At 37.9% G+C, this 25,149-nt stretch overlaps 1 protein-coding gene across 1 annotated transcript; it reads right to left on the minus strand.

The window, feature by feature from the left end:
* Positions 1-80: 80 nt before the first annotated feature.
* On the minus strand, positions 81-25,105 carry RWDD1 (RWD domain containing 1). The gene is made up of 7 exons (XM_020971618.2): positions 24,817-25,105; positions 15,218-15,283; positions 10,248-10,378; positions 6,871-7,014; positions 5,950-6,082; positions 4,663-4,725; positions 81-1,730 (listed from the first exon to the last, which is right to left on the minus strand). Exons 1-7 carry the CDS (start codon positions 24,887-24,889, stop codon positions 1,618-1,620), a joined length of 723 nt encoding a protein of 240 aa, XP_020827277.1. The 5' UTR covers positions 24,890-25,105; the 3' UTR covers positions 81-1,617.
* Between the last annotated feature and the right edge of the window lie 44 nt (positions 25,106-25,149).

Here is a 25,149-nt window from a genome sequence, read left to right on the forward strand (position 1 = left end):
ACTAAGACTCTTAAGTTAGTGACTGATCTACAATGGTTTGATGAAATCATGGGTTTACAGGATTTAGAGACAGAAGGGAATTCAAGCGAGGAGTCTCCTGTTCTTTATTTTTTACAGATGAAGACAACAGGGTCCAGAGATGTTAACACATTTGACTAAGACCACAAAATTATTATGTAGCAGAGTCAAGATTCAAAGTTCCAGTATACCATGTGATACCCCAAGAAGCCTTGTTATTGTTCAGTCTTGTCTGACGACTCTCTGTGACCCCATTTGAGGTTTTCTTGGCAAAGATTTCTCCAGATCACTTTACAGATGAAGAAATTGAGGCAAAGAGGTTAAGCTACTTGCCCAGGGTCACACTGCTAGACTCAGAGATCAGATTTGAACTCAGGTCTTCCTGACTCCAGGCCTAGTGAGGCACTCTATCTACTGGGCCACTATCAGCCTACTACAAGCTATTGATCATTTCCTGGAACAGATTCACTGCTTTCACAGTTACCAACTTGTGATGACAACTCGGCTTAGCCCTCTGAGCTATGCACTGAAAGAAGCCTGCCCTCTGCACAGTAATGGTTGAACTATCATTTCATTGTGTTGGCGAGATAACAGGGTACCCAGGATATTTCTTGAAAGGTATAAAGAACAAATGATTCCCCAAAGATTAATTAGCTTTAGTTGCATCATTGTTAGTTTTTAACCATGAGACCTACCTCCAAAGAAGTGTGGGGATTAGAGGGCAGACTGAAGACTGACCCACATTAGGATACAGCCATCCTGATTTCTCTAGCTGGGATTAATTAGACCACTCCAAAATAAGGCAAACCAAGGAAGCTAATTTCAATTAGGAAGTAGCCTCTCCCACTCTCCCCAAGTTCCCAGGCTCTGACACTAACTGTGTGACTTTGGACAAGTCCCTTTAACTTCCCTGGCATTAGTCTCCTCACCCATAAAATGATGTGTAAAGGGCATCTGAGGTCTCCTTCAAGTGCTAAATCTGTGACCTTATAAGGCCCTTTAATGACCTTATGGGGGGGGGAAGGATCATCACATTTAGAGTTGGCAGGAATCTTAAAGGTCACCTAATCCAAACCCCTCACTTTAGAAATGAAGAAACTGAGGCCTAGAGCAGTAAGCAGTACTAAGCAGAAAAGCCAGAATTCAAATTCTGATCCTCTGATTCCATAGCTCTATACCCTCTATTCCACATACAGTATATGATATTTTATCACTATAGCCACATGAAACACAACTCTGAGACACCCCCAGGAATGCTCCATGGATCCCCCTATTGAGGACACCCACGAAGTCACATTTAGCTTGGGCAGGCCTTCCATTTTGTTCACAAACACGGAGACTGCTTGATGCCATCAAAATGCACTGGATACTTTACAGTTGAAATTTTCAAGTCAATTTATTAAGCACAATGATGAAAGTCATCAGAAGAATATTCTCCTGAAAATTAAAATTATTTTCTTCTTAGAAAAAAGAAAAGGAAACCAACACACACTCAGCAAAGCCACAGATGCTGTGACATTCCAGCTTCTCTGCAAGTGGAGATATAAGGATGGGGACTCCATACTGCTGACACCACCAGTTCATTAGTCAGTCTAATCACTAGTCACTGTCTAAATCAACTGGATTAAAATCAGGATCATCCTCTTCATCGTCTAGCTCCAAGTCATCCATTTCTTGGAACAAAGATTCATCTACTTCCACACTGTTACCAGCTGTAAAGAAAAGAGAACCACATTTTTTATTATTTCTTCAGGAACAGGCAGATGCAGCTCATTAGAATAACTAAATAGAACTTCCAGATTTCCTCATGGAAGTGCAAAAGGTTAAATGTTACTCAAAACCCATAACTTTTGGTTCAAATGATAGCAAGAGTGAGTTTTGGTGATAAAAACATATTTATAATGTACAGCATTGTTGTTGTTGGTCACTCATGTCTGGCTGAATTGATTAATCTAATGATGATCTGACTATTGTTCTGGTTGTAGTTCACTCCCATTCTGGTAGAAGTGGTAAATTTGCATATGGAGAAGCACACAGTAGGAGCTCAAGAAATCTTTGTAAGTGGATTGATTTGAACAGATTCTCACATTCTCATTCAGGATCCCTTGAGATCTCATGCACTGGAGAGCTGGCTGGCCACAGCTCAGGGTGCAGCCTAAGGCCCAAAGAATAAAGTCAAGTTAACTACTTGATCAAACAAAAGTTGTAAGTTCCTTAAAGAGCAAGGGACTGTCATTTTTCAGTTCTGTATCCCATGTCCAGCTAGGTGGCACAGGGGATAGAATGCCTCACTAGGCCTGGAGTCAGGAGGACCTGAGTTCAAATGTGGCCTCAGACAGTGGGCAAGTCATTTCATCCTCAGTATCCTCATCTATAAAATGAGCTAGAGAAGGAAACGGCAAACCATTCCAGTTATCTTTGCCAAGAAAATGCCAAATCGGGTCACAAAGAGTCAGACATGACTGAAATGAGAAACAATATCTAATGCCCAGCACAGTAACTGGCATATATAGGCACTTAATGAATGTTCATTGCCTTTAAACCTATGATCTTGACTTCAAAGTCATAGTACTTTATAACAAAAATGTATAACTGTGAATACATAGCAAAATCAGAGAACAGCTTTTTTTAATTTCAAACTCAAATCTTCTTTTCAACTTATTCTCACTGCTTCTATTTCTGCCCTCTGGGGCAAACAGAAGAAGTCAATTTTTCTCCTAGAGAATAGTCCTTTAAATACTTAAGAGACAACAGGCACACCCTCCCAAATCTCTTCTTCTCTAGGAAGTGTAGTTCCTTCAACCCATCCTTAAGACCTTTACTACTGTATCTGTCTTCCTATGGACTTTCTCAAGCTTATCAGTGTTCCAACCAAAATGTGGTGCCCAGAACTAAACAGAAAATTCCACAGGTGATCTGACTGGTCAAGGCACAGCAAGACCATCACCTCTGTATTCCTGAAAATGACTGCCTCTTTTGATATGACCTAAGATCATAATCACTTTTTTCGCTGCTGTATCATATGGTTGGCTCATCTTGAACAAGCAGTCCTCCCCAAATCCCTAGGTATATCTCATATAAATTTCTCCCACCATTCCCTGCTAAGAAGAAAGGTGTTGTGTATTCAAGGCCTGATGAGTTAAAGAGCAAGGATGGGTTCAATTCAATTCAGTAAGACTTTATTAAGCAACAGGTGCTGTGCTAGATGCCAAGGATACAAGAACCAAGAATCAAACAGTTCCTTCAAGTAGTCTACACTCCATGAAGCAGGGGACACATGTATGTATAAAACTGAATATAAAATATGAACAAAGTAATTTATGTGGAAAGGGCACTGGCACCTGGGAGAGAAGAGGAATCAAGATAGACTTCTTGGCACTGGATCTGAATTTGGGCAAGTGGAAGGGGACATAAGCATTTATTAAGTACCTACTATATGCCAGGCACTGTGCTAACCACTTCATAAGTATTAGTTCATTTGATCCTTATAATAACCATAGGCGGTAGGTGCTACTTTTTACAGTTGAAGAAAATGACGCAAATAGAGTTTAAGTGACTAGCCCCAGGATCACACAGCTAATAAGTGTCTGAGGCAGAATCTGAACTCAGGTCTTTCTGACTCCAGGCTCAGCACTCTTTCCACTGTGCCACCTAGCTACCTCTGAAGGGCACATAAGATGCATCATCATCATCATCAGTTTAAAATATGTAGTGCAAGAAATGTCCCATTCCATCCCATGCTGTCAGAAGATGTTCCTTGAGGGTCTTCTATGTTTGCCTTCCTTTGGATTTCCAATGCTTAGTATAGTGCCTGGCTCGGCAGTATCTGCTCAATATTAATAAATGTTTGTTGCCCAATTAACTGTAAGGGACCTAAGAGATCATCTAGTCCAAATCTTTCGTTTTATAAATCAGAAGCCCAAAGAATCAAAGCAATTTGCCAACAGTCGTTAAATGTCAGGGTCAGGAATCAAAATGAGCCTTTCTATTATCAGGAATAGGAAAGGAGAAAACATACAGCAGGTGTGACCCTTGGCGGGGATTGGCATTTCAGTCAAGGTGGTAAGGAGTTCTAAGGTGCTATTCAAGGGTAACAATGTCTGATCACAAGGTAGAAGATGGGTAGGAAGGAAAGGAAAGCCAGAAAGTGGCTAATTAATAGACACGGGGAACAAGCGTTCATTGAGGGAAGAGAAGTTAATGCCAAGAGGAGTAGCAGTAAAAAAAAGGGAGGCAGTGGCCAGAAAAAAGAAGGTCAGTGTTTGGTATACCTTAGAGATTTCTCCCAAGGCCACCAGAGGACTTGGAAATTAGATCACATGGATTTATGTAGAACAATTGAGAAAAAAAAAGTGTTAAGTAAATTCGTAACCAACTACTACAAGGCTGGAGTGATGCTTTTGCTGGATTTTTAATACCTTTGGTTTTTCTTAACTTAGAAACTGATACTATTCTTGCTCAAGTTTTGCTCAATATAATTGTTAAGTTAAATGTAAAAATTGACAAATATCTTCAACAGTAAAGAATGCTTTTCTAAATTCCTGTTGTCTTTTTATGCTGGGAGGAAGTTCCTCATTTTTAATATGCTGGAAAAGAAAACATAAGCTACCAAGTTTTCACATATTACAGTCATAGTTGGCATACCTTCTTCCAGAAACTGGATATCAGATGTGTCAAGATTGTGATCTGTTTCAAACAGCTGTTTTCCTGAGAGAAATCAGTATATTTTTATTAGAATGAATAATTTCTTCACCCTCCTCAGGCAAAAAAAGCCCAGACTCCCTCTAGAATGACAACGAACAAGGAATATGCTGCTTTTTCATTACATGGTAATACGTTTTGAGCTTTAAGTAACTTCAGAGGCTATAGAGTTCCTCATTTTATTTTACAAATGAGGGAACTGAGACCTAGAAAGCTGAGGCACACAGGCAGGTAAATGGCAGAGCTGGGACATGAATCCAGAACTGTTGACTCCAAATCAAGCATTCCTTCAACTTTATCAAGCTGCCACTCAATCTCAATGAATTATGTAATTTATCCAGCATGGCTGAAGGATATATGAGATCTATTCACTTTAGCATGAGATCTTAGCAGCTGACATTTATGTAGCAGCCCCTGTAGATCTGCCAATCCCTTCATGTACATTATCTCATTTGACATTTACAACACCCCTGTGAAGTTAGTGATAGTATATATTATTCCCATTTTATGGAAAGGGAAACTGAGGCTCAGGAAGCTGAAGTGACATGCCTAGAATCACAAAGCTGTGTCAAACAACTGAAAGTGTCTGGGATTTGAGGTCAAAGGACCTGCATTCAAATCTTAGCTCTGCAATTTACTACTTGTACAACACTATTAGGCAAGTCATCCTTTCCAGTCCTAAATCTATGATCTTTGATAAGAGTCTGGGTTCAGAACTGAACCAGGGTCATTCAGACTATGGAACTTCTTTGAGATTATCTGGTCCAATTCTGTCATTTTACAGATGTGAAAACTGAGGGCCACAGAAATGAATTACCCACAATCCCACAGATATTAAGTGGCAAGCCCAGAATTTATACCCAGGTTCTTTTGAAGTCAGAGGTCTTTAGACTATATCATGCTGTGAAATATGTGGGAAATATGGTGAGCTTTAGAGACTGATATAACCAGAAAAGATAATGCAGCTTGACTCTGGCATTGAAAAGCTTATAAATATCAACTACATTACATGCTTTTTTTCTCCATCTGTAAAATACTACCTGCAACTTCCCAACTTCCTTTTTCACAGTTATCACAAAATTACTGAGAATATAAATCACTACATAGTTTAAAAGGTACCATACTTTTTCTCACAATATAAATTTTTTTTCCTTAAAACAATTTTTCCCAAATGTTTTTCTTACAGGGACGCGAACATGATGTCCTGACAGAAAGAAAACAAAATCATACCGCTTAATTTATTTTTTCCAGCTTGTTCTTCTTCCTTCATTCTTTTCCTTTTAATTTCTAAGAGTTCTGCATCAAACTTGGCCTTCCAACTTAAGAAATTCTCAATTGTTACAGGGGTTCCATGGAAACATTGCTTAGAAAACAAAAATAAATATATATAAGGGCCAGATAAGTGAGTCCACAGTTCTAAAGCCAAGATTAATTAACCCTGCTTCCCAAATTGCTGGATACTGAAAAGTTATCAACTGGTAACTAGAGCAGAGAGGTTAAATTAACATATTTTAGTCAATCCCAGTAAAATGTTTCAATACAATTAACTTCCTTTCTGCTTGTCTGTCAACTAATTACTGTACCAAAGAAGACTTTTTTTCATAGACTGCCCACATTAGGGTTCGATGGCATGGGAGAAATAGTTCATGATTCTATCAATACAAAGGATGAGGAAAACTGAAGATATACACAAAGGCTATTAGTAATAAGAAAGCAAAAATAAGACAGCAATTTGTGGCTAATTAGTCCTTTAAAATAAGTACTTAACCCTTATTATGCTAAGAAACTAATGTTTTTGTAGTTCCTAAAATCCTTATAATAAATATTTGAAACCTTCACACAGCAGTTTAGGGAGTTTCTACAAGGATTTTATTTTTGCAGAGTATTTTACTTATATGGAATATATTAAAACTGAGAGACTCTGACAATACAAAACCACTTTTAACGTTAAACCATTTGATATCATTCAGACTTTGTGGTACAAAACTTGAGTTTTAATACCACAGGTGGAACCCTAGTCAGTGCTCCCTGCTGTACCACCAACCAATGGAAAAGGGGCACCATTTTTGTTGTAATTCACTAAGTAATAAAAATATGAATTTAGGAAATGAAAAACCACTTTCCAAAAAATAAACCTTGTCTTTTCCATACCCTTTCTGCTTCTTCTGCTTCTTTTTCTTTCTGCTTTTTTTCTTCTTCTCTTCTAGTTTTGATTTGATCTACAATTTCATTTAGTTTTTCTTGAACAGCTGATACTAGGGTGAAGATCATAACCATACCAAGGTTTTCTTCTGCCTACAAGGCCAAAGAAAGGCAAAATTTTCAAAAGTCTACCAGAAAACTCATCCAAATAACCTGTTATGAACACTAACAATATAAATAGAGACAGGGGCTGAACCTATAATTTCATTGATTATAGGCAACTCCCACATGAGAAAAGTCTCTCTACTAATCAATTGGCACCCTCTCTACAACTCAGTCTTAGAGAGGTGCCAAAAACACTTAAAGGCAAGACTAAGGGACTTCCCTAGGGGTCAAATAACCAATATATGAAGTCAGTCAATAAACATTTATTAAGTACTTACTATGTCCCAGGCACAGTGCTAAGGGATGAAGATATAAAAAAGAGACAAAAGACAGCCCCTTCTCTCAAGGAGCTCACAGTCTAAGACGGGAGACAATGTGCATACAGCTTACACAGAAATAAAGATATATTACAGTGTAAATTGGAGATAATCCGAGAAGGAACTCACTAACATTAAGGGGGAAACAAGAAAGGTTTTTTTTTAAACCGAAGATGGGGCTTGAAGGAAGCCAGGGAAACCAGGAAATGGCTATGAGGAGGATAAGCATTACAGACAAAAGGAATGAACAAGGGAAAATGCAAAGTCGAGAGATGGAATACTGTGGGTGAAAAACAGCATGAAGAACAGTGTTCATGAGATCATAGAACTATGTGGGGGACTGTAAGATATAAGAAGACCAGAAAGGTAGGAAGGGACCAGGTTATGAAAGGCTTTAAAAGCCAAACATATGATTTTATATTCAATTCTGGGAGCAATAGAGAGCTACTAGAGCTTACTGAACAGGGGAAGTGACATGGTCAGACCCGTGCTTTAAGATAAATTTGGTACCAGAGTGGAAGTTGGACAGGAGTGGGGAGAGACTTGTGGGCAATCAACCAGATGACTACTGCAATTAGCATTAGGTGATGAGGGCTTATACTGAGGTGCAAGGTGGTAACAGTGTCAGGGGGAGAAAGGGGTATATATAAGAGATGTTATGAAGGTAGAATTGACAGGAAATGGCAACTAATACTGGGGATAGGAGAAGTGAGAGAGATTTAGGAACTGAGGACAATACGCAAATTGTGAGTCAAGGTGACTGGGAGGATGATGGTACCCTTTTATAGTAACAGGGAAGTTAGGAAGAAGAGAGGGATTGAGGGCAAAGATAATGAATTCAGTTTTGGAAAAGTTAAGACGAAAATGTCTAGTACACGTTTAGTTCAAGATGTCTAATAGGCAGTTGGAAATGTGAGGTTAGAGCTCAAGAGAGAGATTAGGGCTGATAATCATCTGTATAGATAACTGAAAGTTAGCAGGTGCGACCTGGATGAAGATCTAGCAAAGCAGACTGAGAAAATAAGAGGAGAACCAAAAGAGACCAGTATCACAAAAATCTAGAGGAAAAAAATAATCAAGCCGAAGATGGTGACAAACAGTGCCAAAGGCTGCAGAAAGGTAAACAAGAATGAGGATTCAGAAAAGGCCATTAGATTTGGCAATTTAAAAATATCACTGGTCACTTTGGAGAGAACAGCTTCAGTTCAATGACAAGGTGAGACTACAGAATGTAGTTATTTAGACAGTGGGAGGAAGGAAAGCACAAGCTCCAATTATAGATGGTGAATGTTCTTTTCTTGAAACCTTGAGTTAAGAGATATTCTGAATCACTTATTTATAGAAAATACTTTAACTCTGCCTTGGCTTTCTTTATACATGAAATGGTCTGACACACAAAAAAACCCCAAGCAACCTTCCAACTTACAAATGAATTGCATTCCAAAATTAAGTGGTTTAGAACCTGGAATGCATTTTCTCATAGAAATAATGGTACAAAAGTGGTTAGGTTTCCTAACTAAGACACAAAAACCTTTCAATTTATAATGTAGCTGACTGATAATATTAACAGGACTAGCTTGAATTGTAAGGTTGTGAACCAGAGGCAACATACTACAAAAAGAGGGTAAGTGTTCCCACCCTACTTCCTCAGACCCTGGGAGGTTTTGGAACAGATTAAATTTATCTTTGGTACCTTTTCCACCTCCTTTTCTGCAACTTTCTCTCTGAGCCACTAATGTTTTCATGTTTTCCTACTGCAGAACCTCAACTCTATTTGCCCTACCTTCCCCTAAATGCTCCATGCTCCAAATTTACATTCCTCCTTCCCTTTCTCTCTCCAACCAAACCCCATTCCTTTGGTGTAGCTGATTGAATTAAACCACACTGCAGTGTGAATGAACAGACCCTCAGTCCGTATCATGTGCATTTTTAAAAGTGCCAGCTCATCAACCTAAATGAAATTGGCAAAATTTCAGAAGTGTAACAAACTGTACACGGGTTGGGAGGGGAAGGAGGGAAACACAGGCAGTTTGGGGCAGGGGCAGTAATCTAAAGTAGTCCTTCTAAGCTATTCTTGCTTTTTTGTATTCTCTTCTTCCATTTCTCAAAATAAAGAATCTCAAAAGGTTCCATGTTTTTTTCACAACTGATTTGATAGCAGTGGGAGTCCCAGAGGTAAGGCAGGCTAACATTTAAAAAAGGGTCATTTGCAAACTGAAGACTGTCTATGTGCTCAGTGCTTTTTTTTGTGTGTGGGGGGGAGGTGGGGGTAAAGAAATGTGGTAGAGAAGAGAAAGCACTGAACAAGGAATCAAGGTTTAATTCCTAGCTCTACTTACTAGTTCTGTGACCTTGTACAAGTCACCATCGTTCTTGGAGTAGGGGAGGGAACTCATGAGGGGGGAGGAAGGGCTGGCCCAGATGACCTAAGAGCCCTTCCAGCTCTTTAGGATTCTCTAAAGTGTTCAGGTTTAAACAACCTGAATAGAATTACAAACTTTCAGGTTGTAATCCCCTTATTTTACAGATGATGCTCAAACACATGAAGTTACTTGCCCAAGGTCACAAAGCAAAATTACTAGCAGGACTGGAACACAGACGTTCTAGCTTCTAGTTTTGTGCACCCAAGAATGTTACAGCTGTTAGAAAACTTAAAGAGTACTGAATCCAACTCTTTCTCTTTTGCATCTGAGGCAAATGAAGCCTACTGAGGTAAATGACCTTCCCAAGGTCTACAAGAAAAGTTCTTCTTTGGAGTTACATTCACTATAGAAAAATAAGTAACCTTTTAAGGCTAAGATTTTTAACAATTGGTAGCATTTTCCAGTCCTTATAATCACTGCTTAACATTTCAGACCAATAAAACAATGACAAGAAAATACCAAAATTTTTCCTTTTTCTTACTTGTAACTCTAATAATTTTAATATATCTGAGACATCATTATCTTCTAGGTTTTCCTGGGAGAATATTTCATAACGAGGCATTTCATCTGGATACTTTTCTCCATAAGTAAACTTAAGGGTTGTCTGGACAGCTAAGAAACAAAAGGGAAGAATCATGTTAACATCTTAAAATTTACAGCACATTGTTTCCAACATATTTGCTGAATCAACAGATCAACAGCTCAAACCACAACAGCTTTGCATATGGAATACAACAAGGCTATTTAATGGGTAGAGAAGCTATCTTTGATTGGGATATAAATATATTAAATGTTTGCTTCCAGAACAGAAAAAAAAAAAAGAAAACCAGAAGCTTTTTTGGCTTAGAATTTATCACATATCTGAGAAACTAGATAGATAAAAATTACTAGGGTTTTTTCCTTTAATTAAAAAACAAAACCAAACCTGACACTTTAAAAAAAAAAGGGACCAGAATAATAAACATTACCCTTGGTTCATTTTCTTTCCAATACTAGGATTACCCTTAAAAAAAATTTTTAAAGAAAAACTGGTTATGTTTTAAGCAGCTAATAACCATTCCTGCATAATAACTATATATTTCAGGTCCTAGTGTAAACTCTTCAAAACCCTGCTGATAAGGCTTTTAAAGAAAGTCTTATCAGTGAATCAATAAAAGTGACTTATATAGTTTGTTTTTAACAACTGTATCTTCTACACATACTGGAAGATATTTTTTTCATCATCTGGATAAATTTATTCTAAATTTCAAAATCGCTTTAAAACATAAAAAGCCTTCTTCCTTGCCTGCCCCAGTGATCGAACAGGAAGAAGCTGCATAACTTAAGTTTTTAGGCAGTGCTAAAAGAAAGTCTTTATAGAAATATTTCATATTAAAATATAATTATTTTTCATAGTTAAAATAAATCTATAATTCTTTACATGAACATTTTACATTAAAACTAAAACAGTAAAAAATTACACAAGGTTTAAAGATTAAAATACTTTTATTATTTAGTAAGAAAAATTAAAATTGTACAAAATTAAATAACTTAAACATCTGCTGGGTTTGTTAAAAGTGGTTATCTTCCTAATGCAACATGGCAAAATATTTTACCCTTCACCCCCCACTTACACACAGAGACACAGACACTCTTGAAATTAACATAATGAACTGCAGATGGTTACCTCCCCAAAACTGAACTGTTTAAAGTGTGTGCTTTGCTCTATATGGCAAATAACTCAAAACAAAAATAGCTTAGGTTTTCTGAAAAAGTTGTAAAATTGATTTTAATTAAAAAAATGAAAAGAATCCAATTCTTTACAGTGTAATGCTTTACCTGTACAGTTTATAAAAAAAAAGCAAACAAACACATGATATGGTTTAATGAACAGAGTGCTGGACTTGGGAGTTGGGAAGACCTGGGTTCAAATGCTGTCTTTGACATTTACTGGATGAGTGGCTCTGGACAAATTACTTAATTTCTCTGAGTACTAATTTCTTCATCTGTAAAATGAGGGAGTTGGACTAGATGACCTTAAAGTTCCCTTCTAGCTCTAAACCTCTTATCCTATGATCTTTCAGAGTGGTGAAGGGCATGTATCAAAAAGCATCAAAAAAACCAAGAATGTACTTTTGGTAGAAAAAGCAATCAAAATCAAGATTTGAAGTTGTTTATTCCACTTAGAAATAAAAGACAAACCACCCCCACCCCCAAAACAAGATACTTTATGACTGTATTCAGCCCCTACTTCCACCATTTATTGCCATGGTTCAAAATGTCTTGAGGGAAAAAAAAAATTAAAACATCTTCCTGAACTTAGGTATTTAAGTCTTACGAAAGAAAAGAACTGATGGTTTTGTTTACCTAACAACAAAGTTCAAGAGGAAAGATCAATGTCAATAAAGCCTGATGAGTTCTAGACCCAGTTCTCTGAGAAGCAGAGGATCAGAGGTAAAAGTTATCTGAGACCCTCAAAAGTGAGAGAATCACATGATGTCTAATGAAGAGTGGCCAATAAAGGCAACTGAGTTAATTATAAATAATATGAAGTGATTCATTTACTATTTCACCAGGCATTTACTAGACACCTATAATGTACATTATGCTTTACTGGGCGCTATGAAATAACCAAAGGGCACAAAATCCACAATTCCTGACCTGAGAAATCTTCCAGTTTAGCTGGAGAGAGAAGACTGAGAAAACAGAGGGAACACCAACAAATGCATTCTCATGTGATTCAATTTGTGAACAAAAAGTATTCACTGATAAGATTCTGCAAATGTGAAAAACATAATCTGAAACTATGGCCAATTCCAATTACAGAATCAGAATTTAGAGCTAGAAGGGACTCCTGTGTTTTCCATGTGTAAGAGTCCTTAGTGAACAAAAAGACAACCCCCCAGGCTTGAACTTCTGTAAACCAGCCCACCCTCCTAGGAAGAGTATTGTCTAATACTTGGTTTCTGATTTAGGCTCTCCTAATCAGTTTTACAGACCAAGAAAACAAACCCATCCCACTATCCATGTTCCTCTTTACCATACTGAACCAAACATTAATCTTGGAACAGATGGCCACAGGATCACCTGTGGCTAAAACATAAAAGTGAGCACTAAAGATAGCTTCGACTCTGGAAGCCATGGGTCCAATGATTTAAATTAAAAAAAAAAAAGTAGACAGTTGAAACAATATTTGAATCTCCTGTTAATACTAAATTTTGCTACCACTCTCACCTTCTTCCTTTCCACATCTCCCTCTTTCCTTGGGGCCTTTTCTTCCTACTTCTCCAGCTTTAAAAACCAAAACCTACATAGTGATGGGTTTGGCTATCAGAAAAGGCCTCAATATTTAATTTACCTCCCTGTTCCCCACGGCTCAGCTATACTAATTTGGAACTCCGTTAACAGGAATAATAAGATTGTGAAAATTCATAAGAATAACCAAGACCAGCAAGCCAATTTAGTAACTTTAAAAAAAAATCTCTTCGCATGTGGAAAGCCAAATCAAGACTAGAAAGTTTGGTGAACACATGAAATTGTAGTAAAAGTAGCCTGTACGAGCTCACAAGGGCCTCATGTTTGGTCCAGGTACCTTCTTCCTCTAATAGTGCTGAAGACAAAATATCCAGATCTCTCTTCCCAAACTTCTCTCCTTTCAATTTTTCTGTTAATGGACCAGAACTGGATCCGTGATTTCAATGTTATAAGGAAGTCCCTAAGAGTAAATTCCCTCTACTAATAAAGATCATCAGCACCTTCTCTGCAATTTAGAATGCTGCCCAGGCAACTGAAAGGTCAAGTCACTTACCCAAGGAGTCATACAAAGGACTTGGGACCCAGATATTTCTGGCCTCAAGGCCAGATCTCTATCCACTACATATATGCTACCTGATCATATCAGTGTTTCAACCAAAACAACACTTCAAGGGGAAAAATGTTCATCTTTCCCTAGAAGCAGCAGAGTCTAAAGAATGCCCAGATCTGGAGTTCAAAGACTTTGGCTAAGTCACAGAGCTTTGGAGCTTCCTAGCTTCTGTGTAACAAATCACACTTAATCTTTTTGAGGGTCAGTTTCCTCACCTGTAAAATAAACATAATGCTTGTATTCTCTCACGGGTATATTGTTAGGAGAGTACTCTAAATTGCAAAGCATGAGCTACTGTTATAACCCCCTGAGATTTCTGAATGCTGCTGAGCACAGCTACCCCAACACTAAGAAATAATTAACAATACCAAGAAACTCAGAAATAATACCCTTGTCTTTCATGCAGGGCTAAAACGTTCATCCTTATTTATTCTGTTCCATTATTAAATCATCTCTGATGAGTGGCTGTTTTAGGATGGAAGCTTTAGGTGGAAAACATATCTTGCTGATTACCTTCTGTATTTCTCTGATAAGCTAATATTTGGACAATGAATGCTCACAAAAGATTCTCAATATTCATGAAAAAATGTTGAGTTTCTGTCTTTACACCTGGACTTTTTGAAAAGGAACCTTAGAGGGAAAAGGATGTATTTGTACAAAAATATTTATAGCAGCTCTTTTTGTGGTAGCTAAGAACTGGAAATTGAGGGAATGCCCATCAATTGGGGGGATGGCTGAACAAGCTGTAGTATATGACTATAATGGAATATTATTATATTATAATAAATGATAAGGACGAGTTCAGAAAAACCTAGAAAGACTTATATGAACTGATACAAAGTGAAGTGAGCATCACCAGAACACAGTATAATATTGCTGCTGCTGCTGTGTACTGTGAATGACTTGATTATTCTCAGCAATATAATGATCTAAGACAATCCCAAAGGACTCATAATGAAAAATGCTATTTGCTTCTAGAGAAAGAATTGATGCTGTCTGAAAATAGACTGAAGCATACTGTTTTTCACTTCCTTTGTTTCTTTTTTTTTGTTCAAGTCTTCTTGCACAAAATGACTAATACAGAAATATTTTACATGATTGCACACATATAACCTATATCAAATTGCTTACTGTCTCAGGGAAGGGGAAAGAGCAGGGAAGAAAGGAATACAATTCGGAACTCAAAACTTAAAACAACAAATGTTAAAAGTTGTTTTTGTATGCAATTGGCGAGAGGTGGGGAGAATAAAATATTTTTAAAAAAGAAAGAAAAGGAACCTTAGAGATCATATAGTGCAGGTCATCATTTTAAAGAATAGGGAACTGAGGGTTGGAGAAGTAATATATGCCCAAGATCATGTTATTAACCGGCAGAAAAGCCATGACAAGAATCCATTCCTTCTGACTCTCATTCTCATGCTTTTTCTACTGCTTTTCCTTGCTACACATACATATACATGTGATACTCCACCACATTTGATAAGATTCAGACTTCCTGATGCAACAAGTTGCTGCTTAATCCCCAATCATTACCCTTACCTTAAAATACCTCAAATTCTTGAGTGAGAATTTGGGGGTAATAAAAAGTAGAAGAGCTATACACTTACTTTCATCATTTTCTCCTGCTTCAGATGTCACAGTAATTGTGAAACTGGTTGGATTTTCTGATAATACTGTAAGAAAATATAAACATAAACAAAATTAAAGGACATTTCCCTAAATTGAATGTTTTTCTCTTTTGAATATACTACAATAACATAGTTTTTGTGATTATCTCTAATCCTGCATTTCTATTTCAATAGAATGCAAACTAACAGAACTCTTAAATGAGGAAGCATGCAACATTTCCTTACTTAAGTCCAAAAATGTCCACCAGACATACTGTTAGTCTGGGAAGAGATGTCAATATACATAACACCTTACAGTGTTTTCACACAATTAAGCAACTCAACTTTTAATTTCAGCATTTCCATGTCTTAATGATGTTCTATAAATCACTGACATGAGTCAAAATAAATTCTTATTAATCAGAAACCACGTGTTCATGATTAAGAAGTACTGTACCTAATTTCTAACCCTTGTTGCTGAGGAAGATACATTTGCTAAACATAGAGGTTAACCTCAAAGTCCTCTTCCATGTACCCACTACCTTTCTCATCACCAACATTGTCTTCTACTCTCACTAGAAACATAAATTAAGTGAGATTTTGGGAGAAAAATTTCTCTGTAGCAAATTCCATGGCCACCAACTGCAACCTATCTCTATGCTATTCCAAGTGAAGTCTGAAGACTATCCCCTAGTTCTTTTAATATCTGAAGGACTGATCTCAGTAAGGCATTCAGGCTGTTATTCTCACCAATAAACAACTGGCCCAGAGGCTTGTCCATTTCCCTTCACATTTTAATACCAAAACATCTCACAAAGAAGTCCAAAGCATTGGATAGCAACAATCATTGATAACAAAACCATCAGGGGGCCAGCCTGAGGGCTTTCCAGCTGTCATCAAACTTTCTTTACCTCTGCCTAGAGGTCAGCCACCAAGATTTTCATCTACTCCTTTCCTATAAGGTCCAAGGAGTACCTAGGCCAAATATACTTGTTTTAAAAGATCAATTCTACTTCTTGAAGGCGGTAACTGTCCTGTTTTCTCTCTCCCAGTCTAGCTGACCTGTAAAAAGTTGTGGGAATTTCTTGGGGAAGCGTTTGGACTCAGGAGTCACTAAGGTACCTTACAACTTCAAAATTATGAGTCTAGAGATACTTTAAGTGAAGCTAATTTGAATCTTGACCTGAGATTGTTAACTAATTCCCTTTGATACCATGTAGCCTCCCTTCACCATTCTGTTTCACTGAAAACTGAAAAACAAATCTGGCTCCTTAATTTGGGAGAATGATTCCAAGATCCAAATGAGTTTTGTCATGCCATAGCTTAATAAATGCTTTATGATAAGGATTTTAAAATCACTTTGAATAATTCAGTGTATCCACTTCATTTCACTTCAACATGACTTTCACTTTTTCAGTACTGACTTGATCAATATAGGTAACTCCCTCCATTAACACAGATTGCTGTCTTCACAGACCTTAGATCATTTCACACGTTTCTGTGCCAAAAAACAAAACAAAACAAAAAACCAAAAAACAAACCAAACTTTACCACCAACATTTGGGTAAAGCAGCTTCTGAATTTAGCTAGTTAGGTCTACAAATAAAAATTATTTTAAAAGAGACAATAACATCAGATCACAGAGATCAGCTAACTAGGCCCAGAGAGGTAAAGGTAACTTGCCCAAAGGCACACAGCTAATAGCTAGTAGGCTTTTGACTCCAAATCTACAACATACTAGTTCATGATTGAAGTAAAATCAGAATAATTACAATTTGTGTTTCTCTGGACAATAATGATGGCAAAGCTTCACCTTCACTGAAACTGGCATGAACATAACAATTCACATATACACAAATAGAAGATGTGGATAACAAGTATCCATTCCATGAATTTTCAAAGGGTCAGATCATGTTTTACTTCAAAACTCCTAGTCTCCCTTTCCTAATAGCAAAGGGTTTAACTGTGAACTGGAAACATTAAGTAAAGTAGTTTCCTAAGTTCTTAAGAATCACAGTATCTGCCAAGATGATGGAGCAAGGAAGGAACCCTCTGAAGCCCTCCCAAATTCCCCTTCAAACAACTAGAAAACCACCTCAGAATTTATCTAGGAGCAGGGAAGCAATTTACCAGCATGGTAATAAGTCTGTCTCACAGGGATGGGAGGGGATTGAGGTCCAAGAGCACCAGCTGCAGCCAGCCTCATAGCAGGGAGCAAGGCCCTGCCCTCCTGCAAGCCAGCACACCCCTAGGCAAGTAAGTAGTCTGTGCAGCAAAGCAAGGCCTCACCCCACTGACCCCATCCCCTGTATAAGCCACCAGCTATGCCTTAACCCCATTGCTGACCAGTAGTAAAGCCCCATGCCAGGACTGGCCAACAGCCAAGACCCCCACCCCGGGGCCTACCATCAGAGAGATCCTGTTACCATACCAACCCAGTAGCAAGGCCCCACCCCTGGAGCAGGTCAGCAGCTAAACCCCACACCCAGGGGATACCAACAGGGAGACCTTAGCCCCCAGTAAAAGCCAGAAGGGAAGACTACCCTCCAGAGAAAGCAAGCAGCTAAGCCCTGAAGTCCAGTGAAAGCCAGCAATAAGACCCAGAACTTCAGCACAAAAAGAATGGGACAGTACAAGACCAGAGTACAATAAAAAACCAATTCACAAAAAAAAGGATTCCTAGAAGCACTTAAAAAGGATTTTAAAAAGCAAATTAGAGAAGTGGAAGAAAATATGGGAAAAGACATGAGAGTAATGCAAGAGAATCATGAAAAAAGAGTCAATAGCATGGGAAAATATGTACAAAAATTTAGCGAGGAAAATAATCCCCTGAAAAATAGAACGGGTCAAATGGAAAAGGAAGTACGAAAGCTCACTGAAGAAAATAATTCCTTAGAAATTAGAATCGAACAAGTGGAAAATAATGACCATGAGACATCAAGATATGATAAAATAAAATTTAAAAAAATAAAAAATAAGGGGCAGCTAGGTGGCACAGTGAATAGAGCACCAGCCCTGAAGTCAGGAGGACCTAAGTTCAAATACAGCCTCAGACCAAACACTTGATACTAGCTGTGTGACCCTGGGCAAGTCACTTAACCCCAACTGCCTAACAAAAAAAATTCTAATTGGAAAAACAACTGACCTAGAAAATAGATCCAGGAGAGATAATATAAGAATTATTGTACTATCTGAAAGCCAAGATTAAAAAACAAAACAAAACAAAAAAGCCTGGACAGCATCTTATTGCCTTCATATATTAGAACCAGAGGGCAAAACAGAAATTGAAAGATTATCCGCTGATCACCACCTGAAAGAGATCCCAAAATGAAAACTCCTAGGAACATCATAGCCAAATTGCACTAATAAATAAAACTAGAAGCTGGTTTCATGAAAAACGAACAAATAAAACAGACAAAGCATTGGTTAATTTGATTTTAAAAAGGAAAGAAGAAAACCACATCACTAGTATTAAAAACGAAAGGAGTGAATTCACCACCAATGAAGAAGAATGAAATGGATGAATATCTACAAAAATATAAATTACCCGGATTAACTGAACAAAATGCTTACATAACCCAATCTTAGAAAAAGAAATTGAACAAGCCATCAATGAACTTCCTAAGAAGACTAGATGGATTCACAAGCGAATTCTATTAAACATTTAAAGAACAACCAATCCCAATGCTATATAAACTATTTGGAAAAACAGGTGAAGAAGTCTTGACAAATTCCTGTTATGACACAAATGGTACTGATACCCAAACCAGGAAAAGTCAAAAAAGAGAAAGAAAATTATAGACCAATTTCTCTAACAAATATTGATGCAATTATTTTAAATAAAATACTACGAAAGAGATTATAGAAATATATCACAAGGATCATACACTACGACCAGGTGGGATTTATATCAGGAATGCAGGGCTGGTTCAATATTAGAAAAACTATCAGCATAATTGAGCATGTCAATAACAAAACCAACAGAAATCATATGATTATATCAACGGATGGTGAAAAAGCCTCAAAATACAGCATTCATTCCTATTAAAAATACTAGAGAGCATAGGAATAAATGCAGCTTAAACCATCACCAAGCATTATCTAAAATGGGGGTAAGGTAGAAGCCTTCCCAATACAATCGGGGTGAAGCAAGGATGCCCATTATTGCCTCTATTATTTAATATTGTACCAAAAATGTTAGTCATAGCAGTTAAGAAAGAAAAATGAAAGGAATTAGAATAGGCAATGAGGAAATAACCCTACCACTCTTTGCAGTTGATATGATGTTATATTTAGAAAATCCCAGGCAATCAACTAAAAAACTACTTGAAATTAACAACTTTAACTCATGATAGAAAATGGTATCTATATTCAGAGAAAGAACTACAGAGTCTGAATGCAGATCGAAGCATACCATTCTCTTTTTTTTTTGGTTTTTTGTTTCTTCTTTCTCATGGTTTTTCCTTTTGTTCTGATTTTTCTTTTACAACATGACTAATGTGGAAATATGTTTAATATGATTATATATGTACAGCCTATATCAGATTGCATACCATCTTGGGAAAGGGGGGAAAATTAGAATTCATAAATCTTGCAAATGCTGAAAACTAAAAATAAATTTTAAAAAAAGAAGAAATTAACAATTTTAGCGAAGTTGTAGGATACTAAATAAGCCCACACAAGTTACCACCATTTCTATATATTACCAACAAAGTCCAGCAGCAAGAGATAGAAAGAGAAATTCCATTTAAAATAATTGTAGACAATATAAAATACTTGGGAGTCCACTTGCCAAGACAAACCCAGAAACTACATAAACACAACTATAAAACACTTTTCACACAAATGAAGTCAGATCTAAACTGGAAAAATATTAATTGCTCATGGGTAGGCCAAGCCAATATAATAAAAATGACAATTCTACCTATTTACTTAATGCTATACAAATCAAACCATTAAAAAATTATTTTATAGAGCTAGAAAAATAACAACAAAATTCATCTGGAAGAACAAAAGCTCAAGGATATCAACAGAATCAATGAAAAAAAATGTGAAAGAAGGTGGTCTAGCTGTACCAGATCTCAAATTGTATTACCAAGTGCTAATTACCAAAACAATCTGGTATTGGCTAAGAAATATTGGTGGATCAGTAGGTACAAATTACATTATAGTAAATAATCATTATAGTAATCTAGTATATGATAAATACGAACAAAAACTCATTATTTGACAAAAACTGCTGGGAAAACTGGAAAACAGTATGGCAGAAACTACATCTCAAACCACATGCCAAGATAAGGTCAAAATGGGAACCTAATTTACATATAAAGTGTAATACCATAAGCAAATTAAGAGAACATGGAATAGTCTGTCAGATTTATGGATAAAGGAAGAATCTAGGACCAAAGAAGATATAGAGAGCATTACAAAATGTAAAATGGATAATTAGAAGGTTTTTACACAAACATAACCAAATGCAACCAAAATTATAAGGAAAGCAGAAAACTGGGGAAAAAATTTTGCAACAAGTATCTCTGATAAAGACTTCATTTATCAAATATATAAAGAAGTGAGTCAAATTTGTAAAAGTACAAATCATTCCCCAATTGATAAATGGTCAAAGGACATGAACAGGCAGTTTTCAAAGAAAATCAAAGCTATTCACAGTCATATGAAAAAATGACCTAAATCACTACTGATCAGAGAAATGCAAATTAAAACAACTTTGAGGTACCACCTCATACCTATCAGAGTGGCTAATGTGACAAAAAAGGAAAATAATGAATGTTGGAGGGGATATGGGAAAACTGGGACACTAATGCACTACTGATGGAGTTGTGAACTGATCCAACCATTCTGGAGAGCAATTTGGAACTATGTGGGAAGGGCTAGAAAACTGTGCATACCCTTTGATCTAGCAATACCACTGTTAGATCTATATCCCAAAGACATCAGAAAAAAGAGGAAAGGACCTATTTGTACAAAAGTATTTATAGCAGTTCTTTTTGTGGTGGCTAAGAATTGCAAATCAAAGGGATGCTCATCAATCGGAGAATGGCTAAACAAGCTTTGCTATATGATTGTAATAGAATATTATGTGTCATAAGAAATGACAAGCAGGATGATTTCAGAAAAACCTGGACTTACATGAACTGATGCATGGTGAAATGAACAGAAACAGGAGAACGCTGAACACAGTAACAGCAATACTATTTGATGACGAATTGTGAATGACTTAGCTATTCTCAGCAATACAATGATCTAAGAGAATCTCAAAGGACTAATGATGAAGTATACTATCTGCTTCCAGATAAAGAACTGATACTGCTTGAATACAGACTGAAGCATACTATTTTTCACTTTCTTTCATTTTTTTTTATTCAAGTCATTATACAAAATGACTAATGTGGAAATGTCTTACTTGATTGCATATATACAACCTATATCTGATTGCTTACTGTCTCAGGGAGGATGAAGGCGAGGAGGGATAGAAGTTGGAACTCAAAACTTTAAATAAAAATGTTAAAAAAAAAAAGAATCAGTATCAACTCTACTTGTTCCCCACTGCTACTAATGATTTTACTACTTTAAATACTGCAACTTATAACCACTTATGAGGTACTATCAATTGAGTCACACCCTTTTATTCTGAGAGAAATAAGAATGGCAAATTCAGTTTTCTTTACGCTGACTCACATATGGAACATGTCCTAATTCTTACTTACATAGTACTGAAAATCATCTCACTTTATGCTTAAGAACATAATTAACAGCTGTCCATGTTTGTGATTTTAGTTTTTTTCCCCCCAAAAAGAAAATTCATACATATTATTGACACCATAAGCTAGAAACAATGGAGTGTGGTTCAAACACAGGATACATGCTGAGAAGGAAGTAAATTCCACAGTATTGACACTTTCCAACTTCATTCATCTCTGAATATTCTCATAGCTCAAACTACACTGCTTCAGGGCAACTGAAAGGCCTTGAAGACATTCCTAGTAATGATTCCAAGGCTTTCAGTCACAGTCATCAAGGGCTACTCTATTTTACAAAGTGTGAATGTAAGAAAGAAGCCTCTCTACTTAAGGAAGGGTGGAATTGGGAAAGAGTACAGGGCTGAAAGTCCAGAGACCTGGATTATAGGATTTAAAGCTGGAAGGGATCCTTCTAGATCACCTACTCCAAGCCACTCACTTTAGATATTAGAAAATTGAGAATCAGACACCTAAGCCACACAGGCAGTAAACAGCAGAGGTGGTACTGGAACTCTGGTCTTCTGATCCAGTCAAGTGGACCATGTTTTCAACTATCTTCTCTGGTGTGATCTCAGGGGCACAGGCTCAGGGAGAGTAAAGTGATGGATCTAGTCTATACCCATACACAATCCCCTCCACCCCCAACCTGACAGATAAAGACAGTGAAGCCCAGAGTGTAAAGACTTATACAATGTCATAGGATCATAGATTTGGAGCTGAAAAGGACCTTAAAGGCCATCTAATATAACCTCCTCACTTTATAGATGACAAAACTGAGACCCTGAAGTTGGCTGATTTGCCAAAGGTCACTCCATTGGTACATGGCAGGTCACACAGGTAATAATAACTAACGTTTATGTGTCATTTTAAGTTTACAAAGCATTTTTTTATTAAAATTAACTGATTTGTTCCTCACAATAACACTGGGAGGTAAGTACTGGAAAAAAGGGGAAAGGGAGGGAAGGTTGGATTAGATGGCCTTTAAGGTTCCTTCCAGCTCTAAATCTGATACAATGATCTTGTGCAACTCATTTAACCTCTAAGCTTCAAGTTTCCTAATTTGTCAAATAGGGAGATGAGTGGAATAGATCACTCTTCATTCCCATTTAATAAATGAAACCTGCCCAGGTTCACAAGTTACTATGGAGGCCTTATGGAATTCACATCTCTGTGGTTTTGTTAACTCAACTGGAGAATGAATATACACAGCAGCAGATCTCTCCCCTTCAGACCACAGCTCCAAAATATTCAGAATACAGTCTTTACCAACTCACTCAAGTCTCTTTGCTCTAAAGGACTACTGATGTTTACTTCTGAATGAAAACATTCAGGTAACCACTTTCACTCCAACAAAAAGTGCAATTTTGGTATCTGTTTCCAGTAAGTCAAGGGTTCTTAATCTTTTAAGTAGGCTTAATCTGAAAACATCTGTAATGGAAAATCTATTTTCTCATTGTCTGCCCTGATTTGACTGTAAGCTCCCCGAAAGCAGGAACTCATTTTCCCCTATTTTTTACCTTCATCGATTAGCAGTGTCTGGCACATATGGTAGGCATTTCACAAATATCTGACCGAAATGCCAACATAACTTATTTTGCGTGTGTCATGGGCACTTTTGGCAGTTAAGTGAAATCTATGGAAACCTTAATGTCTCCAGATGGGTAAAATAAAAAACAGGATTACAACTTCGTTATGGGATATAATGTTCCAAAAGTCATAGTGCAGTTTAAAGCTTAAAACCCAGGACACCTATATATGGGAGTATTAAGTATGTGCATTATAAGTACATATATGTAATATACACACGTCTATATATGTATATTAGTACTATATATGTATGGGCAGCTAGGTGGCACAGAAGATAGAATGCCTGGCATTCAAATTTGGCTTCAGATACTTCCGTGTGAGCCGTGCAAATTACTAAACCTGTTTGCCTCAGTTTCCTCATCTGTGAAATGATCTGGAGAATGAAATGGCAAACCACTCCATTATTTTTGCCAAGAAAACCCCAAAAGGAGTCGCAAAGAGTAAGACACAATTGAAAAACGACTAAATAACAACAAAAATTATGTATATAAGAACAGGAGTTCTCAATCTGGGGTTCGTGGACTATTTTTACACACACGTGTATGTATATATATATATGTGTGTATGTATATATATATATTCATGTAAATATATATACACAAATACACATGTCTATATAAACGTACATTTTCGTTTGGGTCTATATGTAGATACATATGTGTGTTTATATAGACACTCTCTCTATACACACACACACATACATGTGTATGTGTGAGAGTAAAAAAGTTCAAAAGCCGCAGGTTAAGAACTCCTAAGTCAATTTCTGCTGCCAAAAAGAAGCAGACCTGCCAAAATATTACTTAGAACAAAAAATGCATGCCCTGCTCATTACCGCATGGAAACTAAACTGCCATTAACTTAAGTTACAGGCCCCGCACCTTCCACGCCTCCGCGCAGGAACCCGGCCGGACCAGGGGACGGGACGCAGCGACCCCAGGAACGAAGCCCGGCCCAGGACACGCCTGCGGAGGGAGCGAGGCCCAGGTAAGACTGATTTTCAGCACGTACGTACCTCGAAAACCTAGGACCCTCTATGTGGAGGGGGAGAGGACCGGCCGGTGGGCCGGAGGATGAGGATCCCGGCTCAGGCTCTCCGCCCGCGGCCAGGGGCAGCGCCGAGGTTCGGGGTCCCGAGCGGCGACGCCGGGGCGATGCAGCGCGCACGGGAGAGGGGCGCCTCCGCGGTGCTGGCTGGCCAGGGGACCAGCAAAGAACAGCCCTCCCCCTCCCCCTCCCCGACCCACTTGTAGTCACCTGTGAAGGAGTCCGGGTAGATGGACTCCAGAGCCTCCAGCTCGTTGCGCTGCTCCTCGCTGTAATCCGTCATCGTGACCCGAGCCGCTGGCCCATGGAACGCTCGGACATGGAGAGCTCGAGCTCGAAGCCCGAACCTGGAACCCCGGGGGCCCGCCGGGGTGGCGGGCGCGGGCGCAGGCGCAGATTGCCCTGGCTTAGGACTCGCCTGGGTTCGCAGTCAGGCTGGGGCCTGATGAGGGAGTGGGGGATGAGGTTGGGGGAGGGAAAAGAGGGCGGAAGAGGGGATCACCACCCCCTCACTTCCTCCAGGCTCTACGGCTCTCCAATCGG

Source organism: Phascolarctos cinereus, unplaced genomic scaffold (genome assembly GCF_003287225.1).
Source record: "Phascolarctos cinereus isolate Bilbo 61053 unplaced genomic scaffold, phaCin_HiC Scaffold_5;HRSCAF=322, whole genome shotgun sequence".
Taxonomy (NCBI): domain Eukaryota; kingdom Metazoa; phylum Chordata; class Mammalia; order Diprotodontia; family Phascolarctidae; genus Phascolarctos; species Phascolarctos cinereus.